Below are 21,418 nucleotides of genomic sequence, written 5' to 3' on the forward strand. Positions count from 1 at the left end.
TTTCCATGTTTAGTTATTTTATCTAGAAAAATAAGTTTTGAAAATTAGAAAAATGACTTACCTTAGTGCATCGTAGAGAAGTAGGGAAGTTCCACAAGTGTCATTCACAATTGATTGTTTCCTTTCCACCGAAACACTTTGCTCCGATCCAACTACATAATAATATATTCAATGTAGTCTTATAAATAGGGTCTAAAGAGGTTAGGATGTACACAGATCTTATCCTACCTTTATGAATTGGAGAGACTATTTATGATAAATCCTCGATCGGCTCAAAGAATAGTTTCAAAGCAAGGTAGTAAGAATACATGAATAAGTTAGTAAGATACAAATTAAATGAAAAAACATATATTAATACATGACACCCTGCCCCGATCTCACATCTCCGTTTCATCTTGATGTCAAGTGGTAAGTATTCATTCATCATTAATCAAACATGTCATGTTTATGACATGGATTTATAAAACCGTCTTTAATAGGGAGCACCTTAACTCCCATAATAATAAAATTTTATGTGAATTTAAATTAATCGAGCCTTAAAATAAATAGCAAACACCGAATGAAAAATAAAACAATTGGCGTGCCTACATTAATAAATTCACGATAGCCAAAGTCCATGCTATGGACTATACTCTTGAAATGATACACACACTTATCTAAATGGGGAAAAAAGGATACTAGTAAAAAATGAATTTCATGTTATACTAATTAATTTGCATTGACTTAGAAGGTGATAATGTGGACAATAGTTGTCACAATAATTTTATTCAAATTAAAATGCTTGATTGATGGTAATTTATAAATAATAAATCCACATGAAGATATCAAATTAAATCGTTACGAAAGTATAAAAAATTTAGCACCTAAGTTGTTGCACGGATAGTGATCAATAAAGTCAAACAAAACTCGATAAAAATGTATTCATATCGAATACTTATATTAAATTAATTAAGTTAACCATAGTAATTTAATGATTAAAGTGAAAATATATACAACTTAATCATGACATAATAATAAATGTGCATGTAAAAGATATTTTTCTTATATTATTATGCATTTGATGAAAATAATTTTTTATCGAATAAGAAGTATATCAAGTTCAAATTTCAACGAGTACAAAAACACTCAAGTTATTCAATATTTATATTAATATAATGTAACATGTATATGATAAATTTAATTAAAATATGTGCATACTAAATCAGGCACCTTGTAGAAACAAATAATTTATGAGATAACTCTCATGAGTTGGCAAAATTTATACATAAATCCACATAAAAATATTAATATGTATTCAATATTTTAGTGTGTAAATTGAGCGTGATATATAGTGGAATTAATCATGTGGACAGATAGTATTTTTCAGATTTTAATTTTAACTTGGGTAGGAGCCATATATAACACATGAGAAAGTAATGATTATTTGCAAAATTCTAATTTTGGTCCTTAATTATGTTTAGAAAATTTATCCTCTTTTAATTATTATTTTTGTAAATAGTTTTCATGACCTTTTGAATTACGATTTCAAATTCTGAATCTATTTTTAGATTAGCACTTCCTGACTAACCCTTGACTATGGTTTGAATCTTTTGTCTGCTTTAGAAGTGGATTCGAACATCTAACATAAGAATTTGCAGTCCTTTTCTCTAACCTGCAGCTGAGCTACCTGAATCACTTTTCTAAAGTTTGTTTTCTTCATCGAATAACGCCCTACCTTACCACTTGACTAGTAAGAGAAAAATCATTTACTAAGTTAAAAAAAATAGAATGTATAGGTTTTTTTCGCTTCTTCATCAAGCTTTCGAGCAACTCTTTCAACTACTGCATAATCTCCAATTTTGAAGATTAAATTGCTATTTTACAAAATTAAAAAAAAATATTGTAATTTTTTTTCCTTTTTTCATGAAACATTCTATGGTGAAATTAGTTTAGGGGATCAACTACCATCCAAAAGAAAATCCATGTGAAAATAACTTTTTTCAAAAAAAGAGTGCTTAGTTTCCTCCATTTTTAAATGAAAAAAATAATATAATCAGCATGTGTAGTTTCCAATTTATTGAAAATAAAATAACTCCATGTTGCCCCCACATTTCATTTATAATAATATAATTCTTACAAACATCATTTTAGTTTATTCTCTTCCGGCTACATATATAATATAATACATTATTGTTTCCCTATGCTTCCCACCCCAACATTTTATAATGGTTGCATAAATATTTATGACTTATTTAAGATTATAAATTCTAAGATATTTCAAAATTAAATTTTTTATGTCTCCAATCAAAAGTCATCACATAAATAGTTGATTAACAATATGAGTAGCTAATTAATAGTAAGAAATTATATAAAAAAATATGATGGGATGGATATAACTTCACACATTATATAAAATAATACAGAGGGAGTAACTAATTAGAAATAGTGAAGAACTATATCAAGTTGGAGTATGGTAGAATGGATGAGATTTCTTTAACTTTAACAAAATTAAGATCTCAAGTTCATACATTGAAATTTGAATGAGCCTTGCACGATACAAATCCATATTAATGAGATCAATATTTTCCGAATATTGAATCTTTATACAAAATAAAATAAAAGGCTATGAAAAAACAATTCGGTATACAAAGTATTTTGCATTCACATGATGGTCAGAAATGGACCGCACCTAAAAAGTGTGATGTAAACAACTTTTACTAATACAAATATTAATAGTTATTTCCACAACTCAAACTCGTAACCTATAGATTACGGAGCGATTACAACTGCATCAAAACTCCAAGCTGGCTAAGATAAAGAAAGAGTGAACTCAAGTACCTACCTAGCTGTTTTCTTTTTCCATGAAACATCCTATATGGCAAAAAGTTTTGGGATCAAACTACCCTCCAAAATAAAATCCATGAGAAAAAATAATCAATCATGTGTTGTTCCAAATTTTCAAATAAAACAACTCCATGATGCCCCCACATCTCATATAAAAAAAAACAAATCAAAATTCTTGCAAACATCACTTTAATTTATAATATTCATACTATATATTATATATATAGTACATCATCCTATTCTTCTCACTTCACAAATTATACAAATTGCTATCTTTTTAAGATGGGATTTTTGTTACTCTCTCTATTCTTGATATTTTTTGTAAGAATAAATAATTATGTGAATGCTACTAATTATTCAATAGATGCAATTAGCAATATTGGGTGCAATATTTTTATTGGAAAATGGGTTTTTGATTCTTCATATCCTATGTATGATTTTTCAAAATGTCCATTTATTGATAATGAATTCAATTGCCAGAAGTACAAGAGACCTGATAATTTGTACCTTAAATATAGATGGCAACCTTCCTCCTGCAACCTCCCAAGGTAGAGTACTACTTTCTCCTTTTTCCATTTTTGCCTTTTTTTCATTACCTTTTGTCACTTCCTCCTGCTTTGATGTGTCTTACTCGAGTCGAGGTTTTTCTTTTTTGGAAAGAACCTTTTTATTTTCATCAGGTAAGAGTAACGTCTGCCTATATTAATTCTATTCTCTCCTGACCCTGTTTAGGGACTACACTGAATTTGTTGTTGTTGATAGTTATTAGAGGTGTGATTCTATGCGTAAGGACTGAGGAGGGTAGAAAGTACACACACCTTATCCTTTCCTTATGAGATAGAAGTGTTATTTTCGATAGACTCTTGGTTGATGGAACTATATAGAGTTAAGGTGGTTAAATCGAATCCGATATCTTTTATTGAAAAGTTAAACTATACAAGCATAGTAAAAGTAAACTTTTTTTTAGTTATATATAAACGGTTGAATTCATTTGATATAAGAAATGATTCTAGTGTGAAGGAAAAAAGGTCTCAAAATTGTAAAAATGATAGGTACAAGTACTAAGTGTCAAATTCTAGTATTTTATTTGAAAAAATAAAATTTCAAATTTAGTTAAGATTGTATCGTAGAATCTAGAATTCATATGATTCAAATCCTTATTCTATCTTTATTTGCCATTATTGACAATAATAAAGTTTTTTACCAAGTTATATAAATAATTTTATATTATCAGTATATAAAACTTGAACTGATTATTAAATATTTTGTAGGTTCAATGGTTTGGTTTTCTTGGAAAAATACAAGGGGAAGAATATAATGTTTGTGGGTGACTCATTAAGTTTGAATATGTGGGAGTCATTGGGTTGCATGATTCACTCTTCATTGCCAAATGCTAAAACTTCACTCACAAAGAAAAATGGAATTGCTGAAATTGCATTCTTGGTGAGTGAAATTCAATTCTATGCACATGCAAATTGTTTCTATTTATTTGTCTTTTTAGTTCAACTTTTTGTCAACTATATATTTGGCAAGATATGCTTGTCATTTCATAAATTGAAGGAAAAGATACACTTTTAATCCCTCAACTATCTATGAATTTTTTATATTATTCTTTATCATATACAAATCAATTGTGTATAATTAGTGTATAATATATGTATATTAAGTTCAATGACTATAAATATTTTTGATCGAACAATTAAATGTGCATAGGGCTATGGAGTTAGATTGTCAATGTATCGTACTCCATACTTGGTGGACATGGTCAAAGAAAATATTGGCACTGTTTTGAAGTTGGATTCCATTAGTGATGGCAAAGCTTGGATGGGAATGGATGTATTGATTTTCAATTCATGGCATTGGTGGACTCACACTGGCAGCTCTCAACCGTAAGTTGAACTTTGTCCATCTATTTGTATACCGTTTAATTTTTTTATAACGATATCGTTTATTTTTTATATTCTTTTTAACTTTTATAATAAAATATTATTATAAAGAACATATAAAATAACATAACATAAAAATCAGTTGGGAAGAAAATTTGGATATTATAGTGAAAGTATTGTTATAAAGTTGGAATTGTTGAGTATTTGTGTATATGGGTGGCAAAATTAATTCATAAAAATGTGACTTGTCCAATTCGTTTAAATTTGATGAGTAGGTTGGGCTCACTTGAGATGGACATATTTTTATGGGTAAATTATAGAAAATTCACTAGTTTAGGGTCTAATCATTTAGATATACGCTAATTTGCAATATTACATATGTTACATGATTTTGGTGCGTCTAGATACATGTATCTCGAGAAAATATGTACTCAAAATTAAGTGTAATTTATTCTAGATACACTGAATTTAAGTGGATTTGCATGTATCTGAGATACATAGTCAAATTTCACTTGCCTCCATCCCATCTCCGCTCTCATGTCTTGCTTGCGTATCTGGTATTCCAAAATACATGACACCATGCGAATCAAACCAGATACATGTATATTGCGTATCTAGTGTGATTCACATGTATCTGAGATACATAGACAAATCTCACTCACCTCTCTCTCATATCTCGCTCGCATATTTGGTATCCCAGATACATGTATACAATGTGTATCTAATGTGATTCGCATGTATCTGACTTGAAATTTAATATGAAATTATTAAATAATGAGATAAAATATAATTATTTCAAACTATAAAGAAAATTAGTAAACATGATATATATGAATATTTGTTTGATTAGATAGTTTCTCCTATTTTTATATAGAAATAATGTTAACTAAACACTTTTCAAATATATCTTTGAAATTTGAAATTTGAAATTTTAACATATAGTTATTTTGCAATGATAGAAACTAAAATATGGTTATTTTGGTTGTTTGTGAATTTTATCCTATTAATTTCATGGTAGGTCAATTTGCTCATATCTCATGTCAATCCTTTTAAAACTTGAGTTGATTTAGCTAAATATATAAGACAAATTAATAATAAGAAAATATGTGTAATTATAATGAAGAACAAAAAGCTTTATTTGGTAATGAAACAAAATATTCGAAAAAATAAATAGAATTTGATCAAATTGGACGAACTAGATTATGGTATATTATTTTTGTCTATCTTACCTAAACTTGATTTCAATTCAAACATTAATCCATTCATTTATTAATTCAACCTCTCTAATCTACATAAATTTAGTTCAAGCTATCCACTTAACACCCATAATTGTGTAAATATCGCAGGTGGGATTACATGCAAGATGGGGGCAAAATTGTCAAAGATATGGACCGTTTGGTTGCTTTCTCCAAAGGAATGACCACTTGGGCTAGATGGGTCGATAAAAATATCGACCCATCTAAAACTAAAGTCTTCTTCCAAGGAATTTCCCCCACTCACTATAAGTAAGCAATTATCTAGCTCCTTGATTCCTTCTCGAGTTATATATATATATTTCTATAATGACTTTGTTATATATATATATTTCATACGAAGCCAAATTTGAAAGACGATCTATGCAATCATCCCCTCTATTTTTAGTTCTATAATGACTTTGTTAAAAAGCTAGTCTAATTACTTGAGTAACTTTATTAATACAAAACAAATATAAGTGACTTCAGTAGATTTGCTATAGTTGAATTACTACATAAGCTATTCACTCTACTTTTTTCATAAAAGACGAAAGAAAGAAGAATTAACTAAAATGTCTATCCCTCTCAAATGTATAATATATGTATATTAACTAAATATTTTTTATCGAGCGATCGAATGTGTAACTACAATGTGCTAATGTGGTAAAAAATTTCAGGGGCAAGGATTGGAATGAACCATCAAAATCATGCAAAGGACAAACACAACCATTTTTTGGCACAAATTATCCAGCAGGGACACCACAAGAAGCAAATGTGGTCAACAAAGTAATCAAAAACATTAAAAACAACGTTTATTTATTGGATATTACAACTCTTTCACAATATAGAAAAGATGGACATCCAGGATATTATAGTGAAATGCATGGATCAGATTGTAGCCATTGGTGTCTACCTGGTTTGCCTGATACTTGGAACCTCCTTCTTTATACAATTCTTATTGGTTGAAATCGCGGCGACAGGACAGTCCTTTAGTCGCCACAAAAATTAGGGGTTTTCGTGGCCGCTCTAAAAGTGTTGCCACGAAAAGTAAGATGATCTGAAAGTCGTTTAAGAATAGTCTAGTCGCTGAAACTTATTGGTGGTGACCCCTAAAGTTTGCATTGAAATGTTATTTTCCATGGCAACTTTAAAGATCGTTATTACATTACAACTATCACCTTTTTAGTTGCCACAAAAACTAAGGGTTTTAGTGGCCGCTCTAGAAATTTCGTAACTAAAAAAAGTGATAGTTTTAGTGATGACCTTTGAAGTTGCCACGGGAAGTAACATATAATGAATAAGTTTCAATGACTTCGACTATTCTTTAAGGGTCGTCACGAATAAATTTCAACAGCAAAACTATTCTTAATGGCCTTCAAGTCGTCATGAAAAGTCCCTTGTAGAGTTTTGTGGCGACAAAGTCGTCACAAAAAATGTCATTTATTCTAGTGTTATGTTATGTATGATCATTATTCTATTTTACTAGGGAAATGTATGTTGTTTAGGAATTTGATTGACTTCTATTTGAATGACAAAATAAGAAGGTTGATATTTGAATTGTAAAATGTGTGTAAGATCTTTAGGCATGAAAGGATGCCTTAGTCCAAATTGTTTTGTAAGATAAATAATAGGATAAAAGGAACAAGTATTCATAGACTATGATCGAAATTTCAGAGATATATTTTAACTAAACTAAGGTCATATTATTTTCTAAATTCACTTTTCTGTAATATTGTACACCTTTTTAGTTTATGTGGCATACAAACATTTCTCACGTGTCTCAACAACGTGGAGTTACGGAGTGTACTACGTAAGTCAAAAGGTGTACAAAATTATGAAAAAAATGAATTCAAAGAGGTAATATGACCTTAGTTTAGTTAAGGTATATCTTTAAGATTTCAGTCATCCTCTAAGGGGTACTTGTGTCTTTATCCCGATAAATAATTAAACAAAACAGAGTGACTAATAATGATGTCAAAGAACAAAGAAGACAAAACTTGCTTCTTGGAACATAGGTCAATTCAACAAAGTGACAATTTGATCTCTCAAAAAACACAAAGAAGATAAAAGTTATGTACTAAAAAAGAGATAAAAGTTGCTACATAGACAAATCCAGTGAGTGACACGTTTGTAAAGTAATTGGTGACTAGTGAAGTTTTCTCAAATCCACCATATCTCACCACGTGTCATGACATAAAACTCAATACTCACCACCAATTGAACCACTTGTCAACAACCTACACCCTCTATGTTTCTCTTTTTATACACTCTTTCATCACTCACATTTCAACACAAGACAAAATCAAAAAGATCAACTAAAATTATCAACGTTTAGTACTTTTTTTGTTACTACCACAAACACCAATGGCTTCAGAGCAAGTAAGAAGAAAAGATGACAACATTATTGATGAACAACATCAAATCCAAATCAAGAAAACAAGAGACCCCAAAAGAGGTAGTGGCACTGCTGCTGCTACTTCTGTGAAAGTACAAGTTGGAAGTGATTTTCACCTTGCTGGTCCTGGTGCAATTCATGTTACAAATGATTCTGATAAACATTCTTTTGAAGAGAGGCCAGGAGGTGTCAAGTTTGAAGTACATAGCCAGAGACACAAGGGTAATGATAATGTCAAAGAATTGGCAAGTCATGGACTTGGTTCCACAGGTTAGAAGCGAATTCAGGATTTAAATTTGAAATTTGATAGATTTAAGATTTCATGTTCAAAACATAATGTGTAGTACGATTTCTTCAAGATCTTTTACATGTTTACCAATGGTATATGTTGAATATATGATGATTTTAAATCTTGAATCCGTCTTTGGTACAGGTGCTTATGCAACATCAAAAGGTGCACAAGCCAAAGATAGTATGACACATGGTGTTCAAAGTGGACATGACTATGTTGCTGATAAGACTGGAGCTGCTAAAAACACAACCCTCAAGAAGAGCCAGCAAGGTTACTCTCCAACTAAAGATACCCTTACAAGCACAGGACAAAATGTAGTTCAATCAGCACAACAAGCTAAAGATTATGCTAAAAACACAGCACTTGACAAGGGTCATCAAACTTATGCTGCTGCCACAGACACCCTTTCAAGTGCTGGACAAACTGCAGCTCGATCAGCAAAGAAGTCAAAAGACACAGTTCTAGACAAGGGTCACCAAGCTTATGCTGCTACAACAGACACCCTTTTAAACACAGGACAGACTGCAGCTCAATCAGCAAAGAAGGCTAAAGACACAGTTCTTGACAAGGGTCAGCAAGCTTATGGTGCTACTACAGATACCCTTTCAAGTGCTGGACAAACTGCAGCTCAATCTGCAAAGAAGGCGAAAGACACAGTTCTTGACAAGGGTCAGCAAGCTTATGCTGCTACTACAGACACTCTTTCAAGTGCTGGACAAACTGCAGCTCAATCTGCAAAGAAGGCTAAGGACACAGTTCTTGGTAAGGGTCAGCAAGCTTATGCTGCAACTACTGATACCCTTTCAAGTGCTGGACAAACTACAGTTCAATCAACAAAGAATGCAGCAGGTTATGTTGGGCAGAAAGCAGTAGAAGCGAAAGACGTCACATTAGAAACGGGAAAAGGAGCATTGGGATATGCAGGGGAAGTAACCGAGACTGTGAAGGACAAAGCTGCAGTGGCTGGTTGGGGAGCTGCACATTATACAGCAGAGAAAGCTGCAGAGGCCACAAAAGCTGTGGTTGGTGTTGCTTCTAATGTTGCAGGGTACACTGGGGAAAAGGCGGTGGCCGCTAAGGATGCAGTTGCTGGCACTGGAATGAACGTTCTCGGATATGCAGAGAACAAGTTGGCTGATGCAAAGGACTATGTGGTTTCAACTGAAGAAAGTGCAGCAGAGTATGCAGCTAGGAAGAAAGCTGAAGCTGAGAGGGAACTAGAAGCTAAGAGATCATATGACTTCAAGGTAAAAACATGAGTAATTAAATGTTTTTCTTGCTTATGCATCACTATGTTAGATATTTCTATGTATTATTTGGTTGATATAAAACTTTGCAGGGAGAAACTGAAAGTGGATTCATTAGTGGGAAAAAGCAAGAAACAAAGTGGGAAGAAGAAGGAAATGATGATTTTCACGAATTCGAATCAGCAGGAGGAGAGGAAAACATGCAGCAACAGAAGCAAGGAGGAGGACTGTTGAAAGCCATTGGTGAAACTATAGTGGAGATAGGCAAGACAGCCACAGATCTTATTGCTGGACGTGGACATGTAGAAGAATCAGTTAGCATGGAGAAGAAAAATCAGCCACAATAGAAATTTTGAGCATTTAGAGCACATCTTAGTTCTTTCTGTCTCAAAGTGTTTTTTAGTTCTTTCTTTCTCAACCCTCCGTGAACGTAGAATGCTTTGTGCATCAGGTTATCACTTTCTTTTTGCTTTTTTCCAAGGGTCAGTTTGAGGGGGGCCTAATTTTTATGGGCCCTGGAACTTGTTTTTGTGATTGCTAGCAAAGATAGAAAGAGCTAGTATCCTCCTTTTTTTTGTTGGATCATCTTCAGGTTGTTCATCAATGATGGGGGTATATTTTACCCTTTTTTGTGATCACTTGGGTGAACCTCCTCCTGATTTATCCTGTTAATTCCATCCGCTAGCTATCCATTTCTAACCTGCTTTAGCCTAATAAGATTCGTCTAGCTCTCTCTCTCCGCTCCTACCTTAATAGGAAATCGGAACTCTGTTGACTCTGGTTGTGGCATATACGAGGTCCCTGGAGGATTAGATGTATGTAGACTTTACTCTTATCAAGAACGATAAAAAAAGAGGCATATACATTATGCATTACAATAGAAGGATGTGAGAACTCGAAATTAAGCAAAAGAATACACAGTATTTATACAAAACTAGATCTTGTGAATTTTTACATGCATAAAAGATGGAAGCAAACATCAATCAACAACAACATAATAATATAGTAAGAGATGTGAAAAATGAAAAAGGGAAAGTAATATACTGTGTACACAAAAAAAAAAAAAAAAAAAAGTGTGTTAACAAGGGATTTGATCAGTGAACCACTCCATAACATGAATTGGGGCTTTTATCAACTCCAATGCCAATTCAACCAACACAGTTACACAAAGGCAACAAGGGCATATGCAACTCAATGTCAACCTGTACATAATTCCACATATATAAGAAAAAGAAGAAAATCAATAATTCCATTAGTAACAGTAAAGTATTACTCTATCTCGATTGCTCGATTGATGTGACTTTTTTTTAAAAAAATAATCAAATTATGTAAATTTTAATTAATATTTGACACCATATATTTTTCCACGTGATAAGAAATTGTAATTTACCTATAGTATTTTTCATATAATTTTTAATTTAATAGTCTGTTCGGATAATTCTAAGAAGCTAACTAAAAGTGCTTTATTTTCTGTGTTTAAACATGTTTCTATGGGAAAAATAACTCCTTTGGCCATAAAATTTATTCAATTTTTTTTTAAAAAAATTACTTTATTTAAAATTCAGTGTTTTTAGCTATCAAAATTCAAATCCAACTTGAAATTGTATAACATGAACATTGACTGACACAAATACTTTTTTGCCAAAAATATAACTTAATTTTCAATTCCAATTTCAAATAAAATAAAAAAAATAATTAAAATCTATAACCAAATCCATAGGCTAGTAGTAAAGTTGTTTCCCAAAGTTGGGAAAAAAAACAAATTTCGAGATAAACACTTTTAGAACATCGATCAAGCACAAATTCAAAAGGTTAACCATATTAGCTAGTATAATTTAACTTCAAAAGTTAATCGAAGAAGAAGAAATAGAACGAACCCGACGATCCAGACGATAACGCCGACGACGGAGACGAGAAGAGAAAGGAGAGCAAACGGGAGACCCAGAAGAAAAGCCAACGGCCTACATCCACCATCTCCACAGCACATTATTACTAACTAATTTCTGCTGAAATTTGGAGAACAGAATTTTAATTTGTGAAGAAGAATAGAATAAAATGTCTCTGTAATTTCTTTCTATATACCAAAAAAAAAACTGTATACAGGCACGTAATAGTCATAGATTTGGATTTTAATACTCCCTTCATCATGTTATGTGGTACTTTTTAGATTTCGAGATTCAAATTTATCGTTTAAACATTTTGAATTATCAATTATTGTCACTAATAGTACTTTTTACGTAGTTTACAAATATATAAATTTCATTTCAAAAAAATTGAAGATTTCATACGCAAATTTCCAATCAAACTTAAATTATTTGACTCTCCAAAAACGAAAATTGTGGCATAAATTGGAACAGATGGGTAATATTTTAGTAATAAGAGAGTGGGAGGCTGGATGCTATTTTGATAAAGGAATATAAGATTATTACATAGAAAAAAGAAGAAGAAGATTGAACACGCAAACACATTTAATATTTTAAAGAATCTTTTTTTTTTTTACGAATTTCATATTTGAATTATTATGTGTTTGTGTTTTCTACAATACATTTTGAAGATGACTTAGATTAAGGGTCATTTGGTAGAGTATATTAACAAAAATAATGTACGAATTACCTCTGTCAAAGACTGCATTACCCTTCAAAATTCTTTTTACATCTTTTCCACCATAATTATGGAGGATATCTTTATAAATAAATATTTTTATGTCATGTATGTTATTTTTAATATACCAAGCAAACAATGCATAAGAAATAATCTATGTATAATTAATGCAAACATTATTAATATTTAGTATTACTTTTATACATCAAACGACCCATAACTGTTTGAATACAATCGCTAAAAGGCATATGACAACTTAATTTACACATAAACCTTTATAAATGACACAATTGGTTCATTAATTTTGAGGTGTTTTTTCTTATTCGAGATTCAAACAAGTCTATCATTTAAATATTTTGAATTATTAATTTTTGTGACTTATAGCACTTTTTACGTAGTTTACAAATATATAAATTTCATTTTAGAAAAATTGAAGATTCCATATGTAAATTTTCGATCAAATTTAAATTGTTTGACTCTCAAAAAATGAAAACTATAACATAAATTGAAACAGTGAGACTAATATTTTAGTAATAAGAGAGTGGGAGGCTGGATGCTATTTTGATAAAGGAATATAAGATTACATAGAAAAAAAGAAGAAGAAGATTGAACACGCAAACACATTTAATATTTTAAAGAATCAATTTTCTTTTTACGAATTTCATATCTGAATTATTAAGTGTTTGTGTTTTCTACAATACATTTTGAAGATGACTTAGATTAAGGGTCATTTGGTAGAGTATATTAACAAAAATAATGTACGCATTACCTCTGTCAAAGACTGCATTACCCCCTCAAAATTCTTTTTACATTTTTTTCACCATAATTATAGAGGATATCTTTATAAATAAACATTTTTATGCAATGTATATTATTTGTAATATACCAACCAAACAATGCATAAGAAATAATCTATGTATAATTAATGCAAACATTATTAATATACTCTATTTAGCATTATTTTTATACACTTTATCAAATGACCCATAAGTATTTGAATACAATCGCCAAAAGGCATATCACAACTCAATTTACACATAAACCTTTATAAATGACAATTGATTCATTAATTTTGAGGTGTTTTTTCTTATTAATAGTTGGTGATAATCTTTTTTTTTTCTTTTTTAAAGTTTAGCTTTGGACTACTTTTCTTAAGCTGATAATCTATCGAAAATAATTTCTCTAAGATTTCATTATGCATGATTATATTGGATATGTTATTGTTATGGAAAAGAAAACCACATGATAATTCAAAAAAAAGTGATACTTCAAATATATCTTTGATCTTTATATCTTACTCGTAATTATTTTTTAAAAACAATTATTTTGTTAATTCGCATGAAGCGTCATTTAGCATCATTTTTATATAAAAGTTAGAGAGAAAAAAAGAGTGTTACCACGCATTATCAAATATTAATTAATGTGTGTTTAAATAGATAATTCAGATAGAAAACACAATCACTTAACAATTTAGATATTAAACTCGTAAAATAAGAAGAAGAGATGTTTAAGATGACATGCATGGCAAGAAAGTGAGGTGTGAACCCTACAATTCATCCAAAAGAACGACAAGCTTTAACGTAGTGGTTTTACATTTCTCTTTTTGGGCTGAAACTTTCTTTGATAGACATAAAGAGGTTATTCCATTTGGTTTAATATTTCTTTGGAGTTTAATTTATATATATCAATAATAAATAATTTCTATATTATTAAAATAGTTATTTTGAAAGCTCAAATTTAAAATCTTTAGTTAATGCCAGCTCAGTATACTAGAATTCGCATTATGTGCGTGGTTCGGAGAAAGATCAGACCATAAGGATCTTTTATTTTCCTTTTAATTTATTGATGAAGAAATTGGACTTTGTAGATGAATGAATTGGATTCCTCTTTTGCTACTTTAAGGCAAGTTAAATGTTTCACGTCATTAGAATATAAAGGAAAAATTCTAAAATAAAGACCAAATTCAATTTGCTTTCTTTTGTTCAGCTTAGAAAATATTTTTTGTTATAATGGGCGCCTAAAAAAGTTTAAAATGTAAAAAGTCACTTATAATAAAGCATATAGTATATAACAACACTACGAGCAAAAATCACAATTCAGACTTTGAACTTTATGAGTTTGAGTTTGATATTTTATCATAAACTCATTTGATTTACTGTGTTTTAAATTCATTATTTATACTTAGAAAGTGAATAGCGTTCGAGCCACAGCTAGTGAGTATGGATGAACCCATAAGTTGAACTCTCCATCAAAAAAAAAAAAGAACTCTCCATGTGTCTTCCCACAAGTGGGATCGAGGGTGATATGTATGCATTCTTACCCCTACCTTGGAAAGGTAGAGAGATGATTTCCGATAGACCCTCAGGCTCAAGTGCACAGCTGCCGGCTAAAGATTTTCTAGAAAATGCCAGAATGCATATACACTAGTACATTAGGGGTCGTTTGGTAGAGTGTATAAGAATAATGCTGAAAATGATGTATTAGTAATGCATGCATTAGTAATGCTTGCATTATTTCTTATACATTGTTTGGTTTGATGTATTGGAAATAGCAAGTCTTGTATAAAGACTATTAAAAAATATTTGTTTACAAAAATACCCCCACATTATTATTATTATAATTATTCTTATTATTATTATTTTAATTATTATTATAATTATAATTATTATATTTATTATAATTATTTTTATTATAATTATTATTATAATAATAATAATAATAATTATATTTATTATTATTATTATTAGGCTTAGAGGGTAGTTTTGTCATTAGTTAATCTAATGCATGCATTAAAACCATTGCATTGCTAATACCTAGAAATCCATGGCATTAGCAATACACACCTTAATACACAATAGAGTGTATAACTAATGCAAGCATTAGTTATACATAGGTTGGAAAAGAGTACCAAACAAGGTACTAGTAATACACAATGCTAATGCATGCGTTATTTTTTCTAATACACTCTACCAAACGACCCCTTAAAAGCTTTATATATATATCAAGAGGATTCAAATATTTATATGCATACGAGAAAATTTGGTTTTACCTTATTTGTACAGTATAATTTTCGATGAAGGGGATTCAACTAGACCTTCTTTCCTATATGTGGCTCTGCCACTGGCCACGGCTGAAGAGCTCGACATTATGCCATGTTCTGTCACGAGAAAAGGCCATCCTCGATCCAATCCAATGCCAATCTAGTCTGCAAAATATCAGAGCTTAGCTGGAAATTCAAGATTGTACAATAGTCTAGGCTCTGTTTGATAGTCGATGCGACTAGGTTAGAGTGATGACAGCAAATCGCGCTCAGGTTGTTACCCTGTGAGATCAAAGAGTTAACAAGTCCTTTTACAATTGGCAGACCAGCTCGTTAAAATTTTAGCAGGAGCGTTTGCCGCTGTCAGTAATTTGTTCCTCCAAGTACAATCAGTTCCTCGATATAGGAATCATCAGTGTGGACTATCTAGACTCGAGTTCTCCTTTTCCATAGCAATTATGCATTCCAATCGATCATAAACCTGCATCGTTTTCCATATCCTCACAGTTCTCAGATGTAATAGAGAAAAAAAAAACGTGTAGAAAAGGAGTTTTTCTACATTTCAGGTCTTGAGGTCCAAGGACGGAATACCTGAGATAACTTCTTTTGCTTATCTTCTACACTTGAAGAAGGATCGTACCTGGATACCAAAAATACAGTGTTCTCAGTTTAATCGGTGAACAAATGTGATCTATATAATTGTGACTTACCATTCCCGTGGAAGACCAGCTTCATCTCTAGCCAAATGGTTGAATGGTCCTTTAACCACCACGTTATACTCCTCTAGTAAATCTGTAAGAGAAGTTGGTGAATTCGCTTAAGAGGCTAGAGAGTGGCTACACCTAACAAAACGGATAAAATAAAATGGACCTCTGAAAGTAGTGCAAGGGGTGCGTCCCATTTTCTCACAAACCGAAACGAACCAGAAGACGCCTACAGCCACGTGTGCAATTTCTTCATCAGCAATTTTAGCCACAATTTTGGAAGTCCTATGATCTCCAAAACCAATCAGTTTTTGCACCAGCCGAGGCCCAGCATCAAGACCTCTTGCCTCCTATAGCAATAAGACAACACATGAATACATGTAACATCTCCAACCCACAAACTATAAACGAATTTTTAGTCCAGCGTTCAGGTGAAAAAGCATTTTAATAAAATGGGCCCAGATACGGCATACAGCAGAATGGAAATGGAAATTGAAATTTCATAAACCGACGTAACTAGTTTGAGATTAAGGAGTAGATGATATTGTTGTACTTGTGAAATTCCTTTAGGAGAAGTGAGGAAAAATGATAGCGAGAACTTCATATAGGAACTCGCTAAGTTTCAGTACTGGAACCTCTAGCTAAATCATTTATCTGAATTTCTGATATGAGAACCTAACATGAGATTATTAACATGGTCTTAGGGGATTCCTGCACCATATTATGAATTTGTGCACACCTATCCACTTATTAAATCGGTAACACACCATTGCAGAGATTTGACCACAGCACCTTTTAGTGACAAAATTTAGCCTCACCTAGGTGCAGACTAAGCAGTACAAAACATTGCGTCTACCGTGACACAAGTGGCTATACAATTGCCTTTGATGATTTCCATAAAGATTCAAACACTATGTTACACATCCATCTTCAAGTAAAACAGAAAACTATTACAAAAGGAAAATACTGAAGCTCTTGAGAAGTAATTCAACCCTATGTTGCTCGGCCAAACAGTTGAAAAAGGGGGATACAGATATGGGAGCAATCACAACAACAAATTAATCGAAATGGACAGCATTATTCAAAAAACAGTAGAAAGAACAATAACGAAAATGGACCTTTTTTAAAAAATAATTACAAATATTGTTACACTTCCTGGATATATCATAATCACACAGCTATAAGATAGATCTCAAGCAATCAAAGACAAATAAGCGGAGTAAATTGAACAATACTCAATACATAATATCGAAAATTTAAAGCAGTTGATTTATCATTCTTAGTAAAATAGTGAAGGACCTGGACAAGTGGGATTGAAGCCAGCCGTGCAGCAACATTATTTGAAGATTTCTCACACTCTCTCCAAAGCAAATTATGAGCGGGCATGTCACCATAGCTGTTTAATTTAGCAAAGAGATATAAGCATCCATTTTATGAACTACAAAACCTTTCATGCCAAACTTAGAAGGTAATCTATTAATTAATCACCTGACTCCAAGCTCAGATAGTCTCTGGCAACACCATGCAAAATGGCGACTCTCATCATCAGCCACATGAGCAAAATCAGCAAAGAACCCATCACCCAAAAGGTCACTGTACGGTGAGAAACGGACAACAGTATCCCATGCCAAGTCAATAGCATTTAACTCCACATGAGCAAGATTATGAAGCATATATGCATTGAGAGATAAACCCGAGTGTTTAGGAGATGGAATTTCCTTGGGTGGAACCTGTACTCAAGAATCATAAACATATAAGCTAAAGTTACAAATTGGCAAAAGAATCACAAGAAAATAAAAACACCAACGTATTAGGTTTTGGTTGAACCCCATTCAATGCCAAGATCTGTAAAGATGTATTGCAAGCAGGTGTACATAAATATAGTGGTATCTAGGATTGGAAACAAGGAAAAACAATTGAAATATTCATTTCCCTTATCAAAATTAAGGAGAGAGAAGATAAACTGTTTGCACTTAACATTCAAGTCTCGAAGCTCAAATGTATGTCAATGTAAAATTAAAAAGCTACACACACATATGAATCCTCCCTGGCCATGTTACTCCATTTAAACTCATTTCATGCCAATGTTATGAAAATACAAATAATAAGTGTTAGAAATATTCAATATTTTCTAAATGTATAAATTTCTGAAAGGCTAAACCACTCCTAGAAAGCATCGAACCTACAATGGAAGTGCTAACATGATAAAAATATATTCTACACTAATATGTATCGCCTATATATCGGTCTTTTTCTTACATTGTGTTCCATCTGTCGCTAAGTTTGCATGGATCCACAGCAATTGTAGGTCCCGAAGAGAACTTCATTTAAGGTCTAGGCAAATGCCTAGAAATCACATAATTTTTGTGTCTAGTGGGATTTGAACCCTACACTATAAGGCTATATCAAACCTAGTAACTGTAGGCAGAGACAGATGTATGAGTATAAGTAAGTGGGGGCAAAACTATCATTGAAGCCACTGCTCCTTCATGACAATAGGTGTTAACTTAGTATGTGTACGTGTATATTATGTGTATATGTTAGAATAAGGAGTCCAATTAGTGCGGAATTAGAAACACACCTAAAGTATGGCAAAACTTTCAATTACACACCTAAACTACGCGGGACCCTAAACTTATTTTTTCGTCTTATCTAACCTCATTTACTAAATATCTGATAAAAAAAATAAGTTAAAATGTAGCGCGGAACATCACATAAATCACTAGTCCTTTGTGACAATAGGTATGGTTTTGGTAACAACATACATTTCTAAATTCCAAAACTATACAAACGGTCTAAGTCGAAGACTGTAGGTACACCCACTCACTTCTAAGAAACTACATCCGTCTATGCCTTTTTGATAAAGCGACTAGCAAAACTCAAATAAAACAATTTATTCAAGTTTAAACATCTTAAAAAAAAACAATCAATGAAAGTAAAGTTCACCTCTTTGCCTATACATCTCTTAAGAAAACAAATATAAAGTGCATACTACATAAACAACACACTCAACTGCCTCAACCGTCAAGTAAACACTCTTAACTTTGAAAATGCACATCTAAGACACCTCAACTTGACCTCAACTAATAACTAAACACTCCAACCCATCCCCATTGTTTCTCGTGTACACCCGAAGCTGACGTGACATATAAAAGTTAGAGCACTTACTTGCCGCTGAAACCAAATTTGAGTGTCTGATTATGTATTATGCCGATATAAAGAGCAAATGTAGTAAATTGAACCCACATAAACAAAAACAAAAAAACAAAACTTGGAAGGAAAATGGAGAAAAACAAACCAGTTGAGGTTTGGAGGGTCGAGCAGGTCGAACCGGGGGTTCAAAATTCCCAACAGGGAGACCTTCTTCACGCCATCTACAATAACCCAAATGGGTAAGCTTCGATTTCAATAAAGGGTCACTGGTAGAAAGAACAGCAGCGCCCATTTCAGCAAGTGACGAAGCAGACGAAATCGAATCCAACAAAGCTGATTCTTGAATCAAATTTGAGGATTGCGGTACATTATCAGGTCCATTGGGTCCCCAAAATCGGTGGTGGTTAAGGGAACTGTGTCTCCAATTGTGCAGACCCGTCCACTGATTTGGTAATTCTGGGTAATGAATACTACTACTAGAAATGGTGTTTTTTGTAGTGGAAATGGTTTGAAAGGGAGGAGAAAAGAGAGTGAACTTTAGTGTTGAAGGAATTATGGGTCTGAATTTGATAGTATATGCCATTTTTGGATGAAATTTGAGGTTTTCCGGTAAGAAAGGCTCTGTTTGTTTTTGTCGACTGTATAAGAATAAGCAAATATAATAGCAGCGGCAGCTGTAAGGGCTGTGGCGGAGTGGTAATCTTTCATCCTTAATCGATAAGTTCGGGTTAAGTTTGTTAAATATAGAATTGTGTTTTTTAAGAAGTATTCCAATGCAAATTCGAACTTAATCGAGCTCAAAAATCAAAAAAAATTATACATAACAATACTATATTTTACAAACCTTTTAAGTTAGCTTTTCTATTATCATCTTTCGGTTAAGAAAAGACAATAATGGATAGTTTGAGGTGTATGTTAATGAATTAATCATAGTTCACGTTAGAAATTTGTACAGATGATAATTTAGCATAGAAATTTAAAATTTTGAGATAATGTAATTGTGACTTTTTTTTTTATATTAACGTACACTTTAATGTTTCACATCAACTTTGTCGTGATTAAAGTAAATATAGACGGACCTTTCTTTAATGCAGAGCCGGTCAGATATTTATTCTCAATCCATAATAGGTGTTTAGGTCAATTTAGCATCAAGGTATGTTTTTTAGAGTGATAGTTGAGGTATAAATCTAGCAAAAAGGCGATAATTTTGATAGGTAAATAAAATAATGGATAGTTGAAATGTTTAAATTATAAAAAGGTGATAGCTTCGAAGTTTTTACTATTAACTCAAATATTTCAATATTTATGTTTAACTAATTAATTTAAAATGTATTTTTCAATATGTGCAATTAATATTTGTTTAAATTTTTTATTTAAAATGCTTCTAAATATATATTTTTAAAAGTATTTTTGAGGAGAACTTATTTTTTTCAACTTCTAAAAAATAGCCAAAAATCATAGAAAATATATTGTGACTATACAATATAGTTCGTCAAAAGTCATAGAAAAATATCACTGCTACACAATATAGCTTACATATACATGAGTTACTATACATTATAATACACTCAAAAAGTTGAATAGATCTTGTAAATGTTTTGTTACTATACTAACGAATTTAATTATACATGAAGTATACACCAACTATTCAATCTCAATCAACTCAAAATCACCTCTAAACAGTCCCAAAATTTAGATATGAAATCCTCTCAGATGTTTCGAGTCTTTAAAGAAACGATTCATACTTGCAATAAGTCATTTTTTTTAAAAAGAAAAAGAGAGAAGACGAATAGCCATTGGTTAAACAAATTGCACACAATGTAGGGTAAGAACTCATCCGTATCTACTCTTTACACCAACATATTGATTTAGGGTAAAAACTTATATGTACCCTGTATTTACACCAACACATATCATGCATTCATTAATTTAGCGTAAGCAATATGTGCATGTAAGTTTTACCCTACACATGTTATGCATTAATAGGGAAACAATTATTCATTGAAACATACTAGAAGTTAGATAATTGTCCTAATTAATTTATT

The 21,418-nt window shown here is 31.7% G+C and overlaps 4 protein-coding genes across 5 annotated transcripts; 2 read left to right on the forward strand and 2 right to left on the reverse strand.

The window, feature by feature from the left end:
• Positions 1–3,105: 3,105 nt before the first annotated feature.
• Positions 3,106–7,553, forward strand: LOC102591526 (protein trichome birefringence-like 39). The gene is made up of 5 exons (XM_015303770.1): positions 3,106–3,371; positions 4,095–4,266; positions 4,537–4,712; positions 6,056–6,214; positions 6,619–7,553. Exons 1-5 carry the CDS (start codon positions 3,106–3,108, stop codon positions 6,905–6,907), a joined length of 1,062 nt encoding a protein of 353 aa, XP_015159256.1. The 3' UTR covers positions 6,908–7,553.
• A 523-nt stretch (positions 7,554–8,076) lies between these two features.
• On the forward strand, positions 8,077–10,479 carry LOC102586690 (seed biotin-containing protein SBP65-like). Its single transcript, XM_006364041.2, has 3 exons — positions 8,077–8,606; positions 8,770–9,875; positions 9,968–10,479. The coding sequence occupies exons 1-3, from the start codon at positions 8,306–8,308 to the stop codon at positions 10,220–10,222; spliced, it is 1,662 nt and encodes a 553-aa protein (XP_006364103.1). The 5' UTR covers positions 8,077–8,305; the 3' UTR covers positions 10,223–10,479.
• Positions 10,480–10,776: 297 nt separating this feature from the next.
• Positions 10,777–11,965, reverse strand: LOC102587032 (uncharacterized). Its single transcript, XM_006364042.2, has 2 exons — positions 11,753–11,965; positions 10,777–11,077 (listed from the first exon to the last, which is right to left on the reverse strand). The coding sequence occupies exons 1-2, from the start codon at positions 11,860–11,862 to the stop codon at positions 10,954–10,956; spliced, it is 234 nt and encodes a 77-aa protein (XP_006364104.1). The 5' UTR covers positions 11,863–11,965; the 3' UTR covers positions 10,777–10,953.
• Positions 11,966–15,441: 3,476 nt separating this feature from the next.
• Positions 15,442–20,052, reverse strand: LOC102587360 (uncharacterized protein HI_0077). 2 transcript variants are annotated; one of them, XR_001471912.1, is made up of 8 exons: positions 19,519–20,052; positions 17,709–17,950; positions 17,520–17,616; positions 16,387–16,570; positions 16,227–16,308; positions 16,108–16,156; positions 15,798–15,997; positions 15,442–15,681 (listed from the first exon to the last, which is right to left on the reverse strand). XR_001471912.1 is itself a non-coding variant. In XM_015303779.1 (7 exons), exons 1-7 carry the CDS (start codon positions 19,954–19,956, stop codon positions 15,929–15,931), a joined length of 1,161 nt encoding a protein of 386 aa, XP_015159265.1. In that variant the 5' UTR covers positions 19,957–20,052; the 3' UTR covers positions 15,442–15,928. The 2 variants fall into 2 exon arrangements, 1 of the variants encoding a protein (XP_015159265.1); XM_015303779.1 differs by having other exon boundaries at positions 15,442–15,997.
• Between the last annotated feature and the right edge of the window lie 1,366 nt (positions 20,053–21,418).

This window comes from Solanum tuberosum, unplaced genomic scaffold (assembly GCF_000226075.1).
Source record: "Solanum tuberosum cultivar DM 1-3 516 R44 unplaced genomic scaffold, SolTub_3.0 scf00472, whole genome shotgun sequence".
Lineage (NCBI taxonomy): Eukaryota > Viridiplantae > Streptophyta > Magnoliopsida > Solanales > Solanaceae > Solanum > Solanum tuberosum.

Coding starts and splice junctions, on each gene's coding strand:
- LOC102591526 (XM_015303770.1), top strand. CDS start 3,106: ATGGGATTTTTGTTACTCTCTCTATTCTTGATATTTTTTGTAAGAATA. Junction 3,372..4,094: donor TCCTCCTGCAACCTCCCAAG/GTAGAGTACTAC, acceptor AATATTTTGTAG/GTTCAATGGTTTGGTTTTCT. Junction 4,267..4,536: donor TTGCTGAAATTGCATTCTTG/GTGAGTGAAATT, acceptor AAATGTGCATAG/GGCTATGGAGTTAGATTGTC.
- LOC102586690 (XM_006364041.2), top strand. CDS start 8,306: ATGGCTTCAGAGCAAGTAAGAAGAAAAGATGACAACATTATTGATGAA. Junction 8,607..8,769: donor TCATGGACTTGGTTCCACAG/GTTAGAAGCGAA, acceptor TCTTTGGTACAG/GTGCTTATGCAACATCAAAA. Junction 9,876..9,967: donor AGAGATCATATGACTTCAAG/GTAAAAACATGA, acceptor AAAACTTTGCAG/GGAGAAACTGAAAGTGGATT.
- LOC102587032 (XM_006364042.2), bottom strand. CDS start 11,862: ATGTGCTGTGGAGATGGTGGATGTAGGCCGTTGGCTTTTCTTCTGGGT. Junction 11,078..11,752: donor GTTATCGTCTGGATCGTCGG/GTTCGTTCTATT, acceptor AATTATGTACAG/GTTGACATTGAGTTGCATAT.
- LOC102587360 (XM_015303779.1), bottom strand. CDS start 19,956: ATGGCATATACTATCAAATTCAGACCCATAATTCCTTCAACACTAAAG. Junction 16,571..17,519: donor CTTCAATCCCACTTGTCCAG/GTCCTTCACTAT, acceptor TTATTGCTATAG/GAGGCAAGAGGTCTTGATGC. Junction 16,157..16,226: donor GCTGGTCTTCCACGGGAATG/GTAAGTCACAAT, acceptor TTTGGTATCCAG/GTACGATCCTTCTTCAAGTG.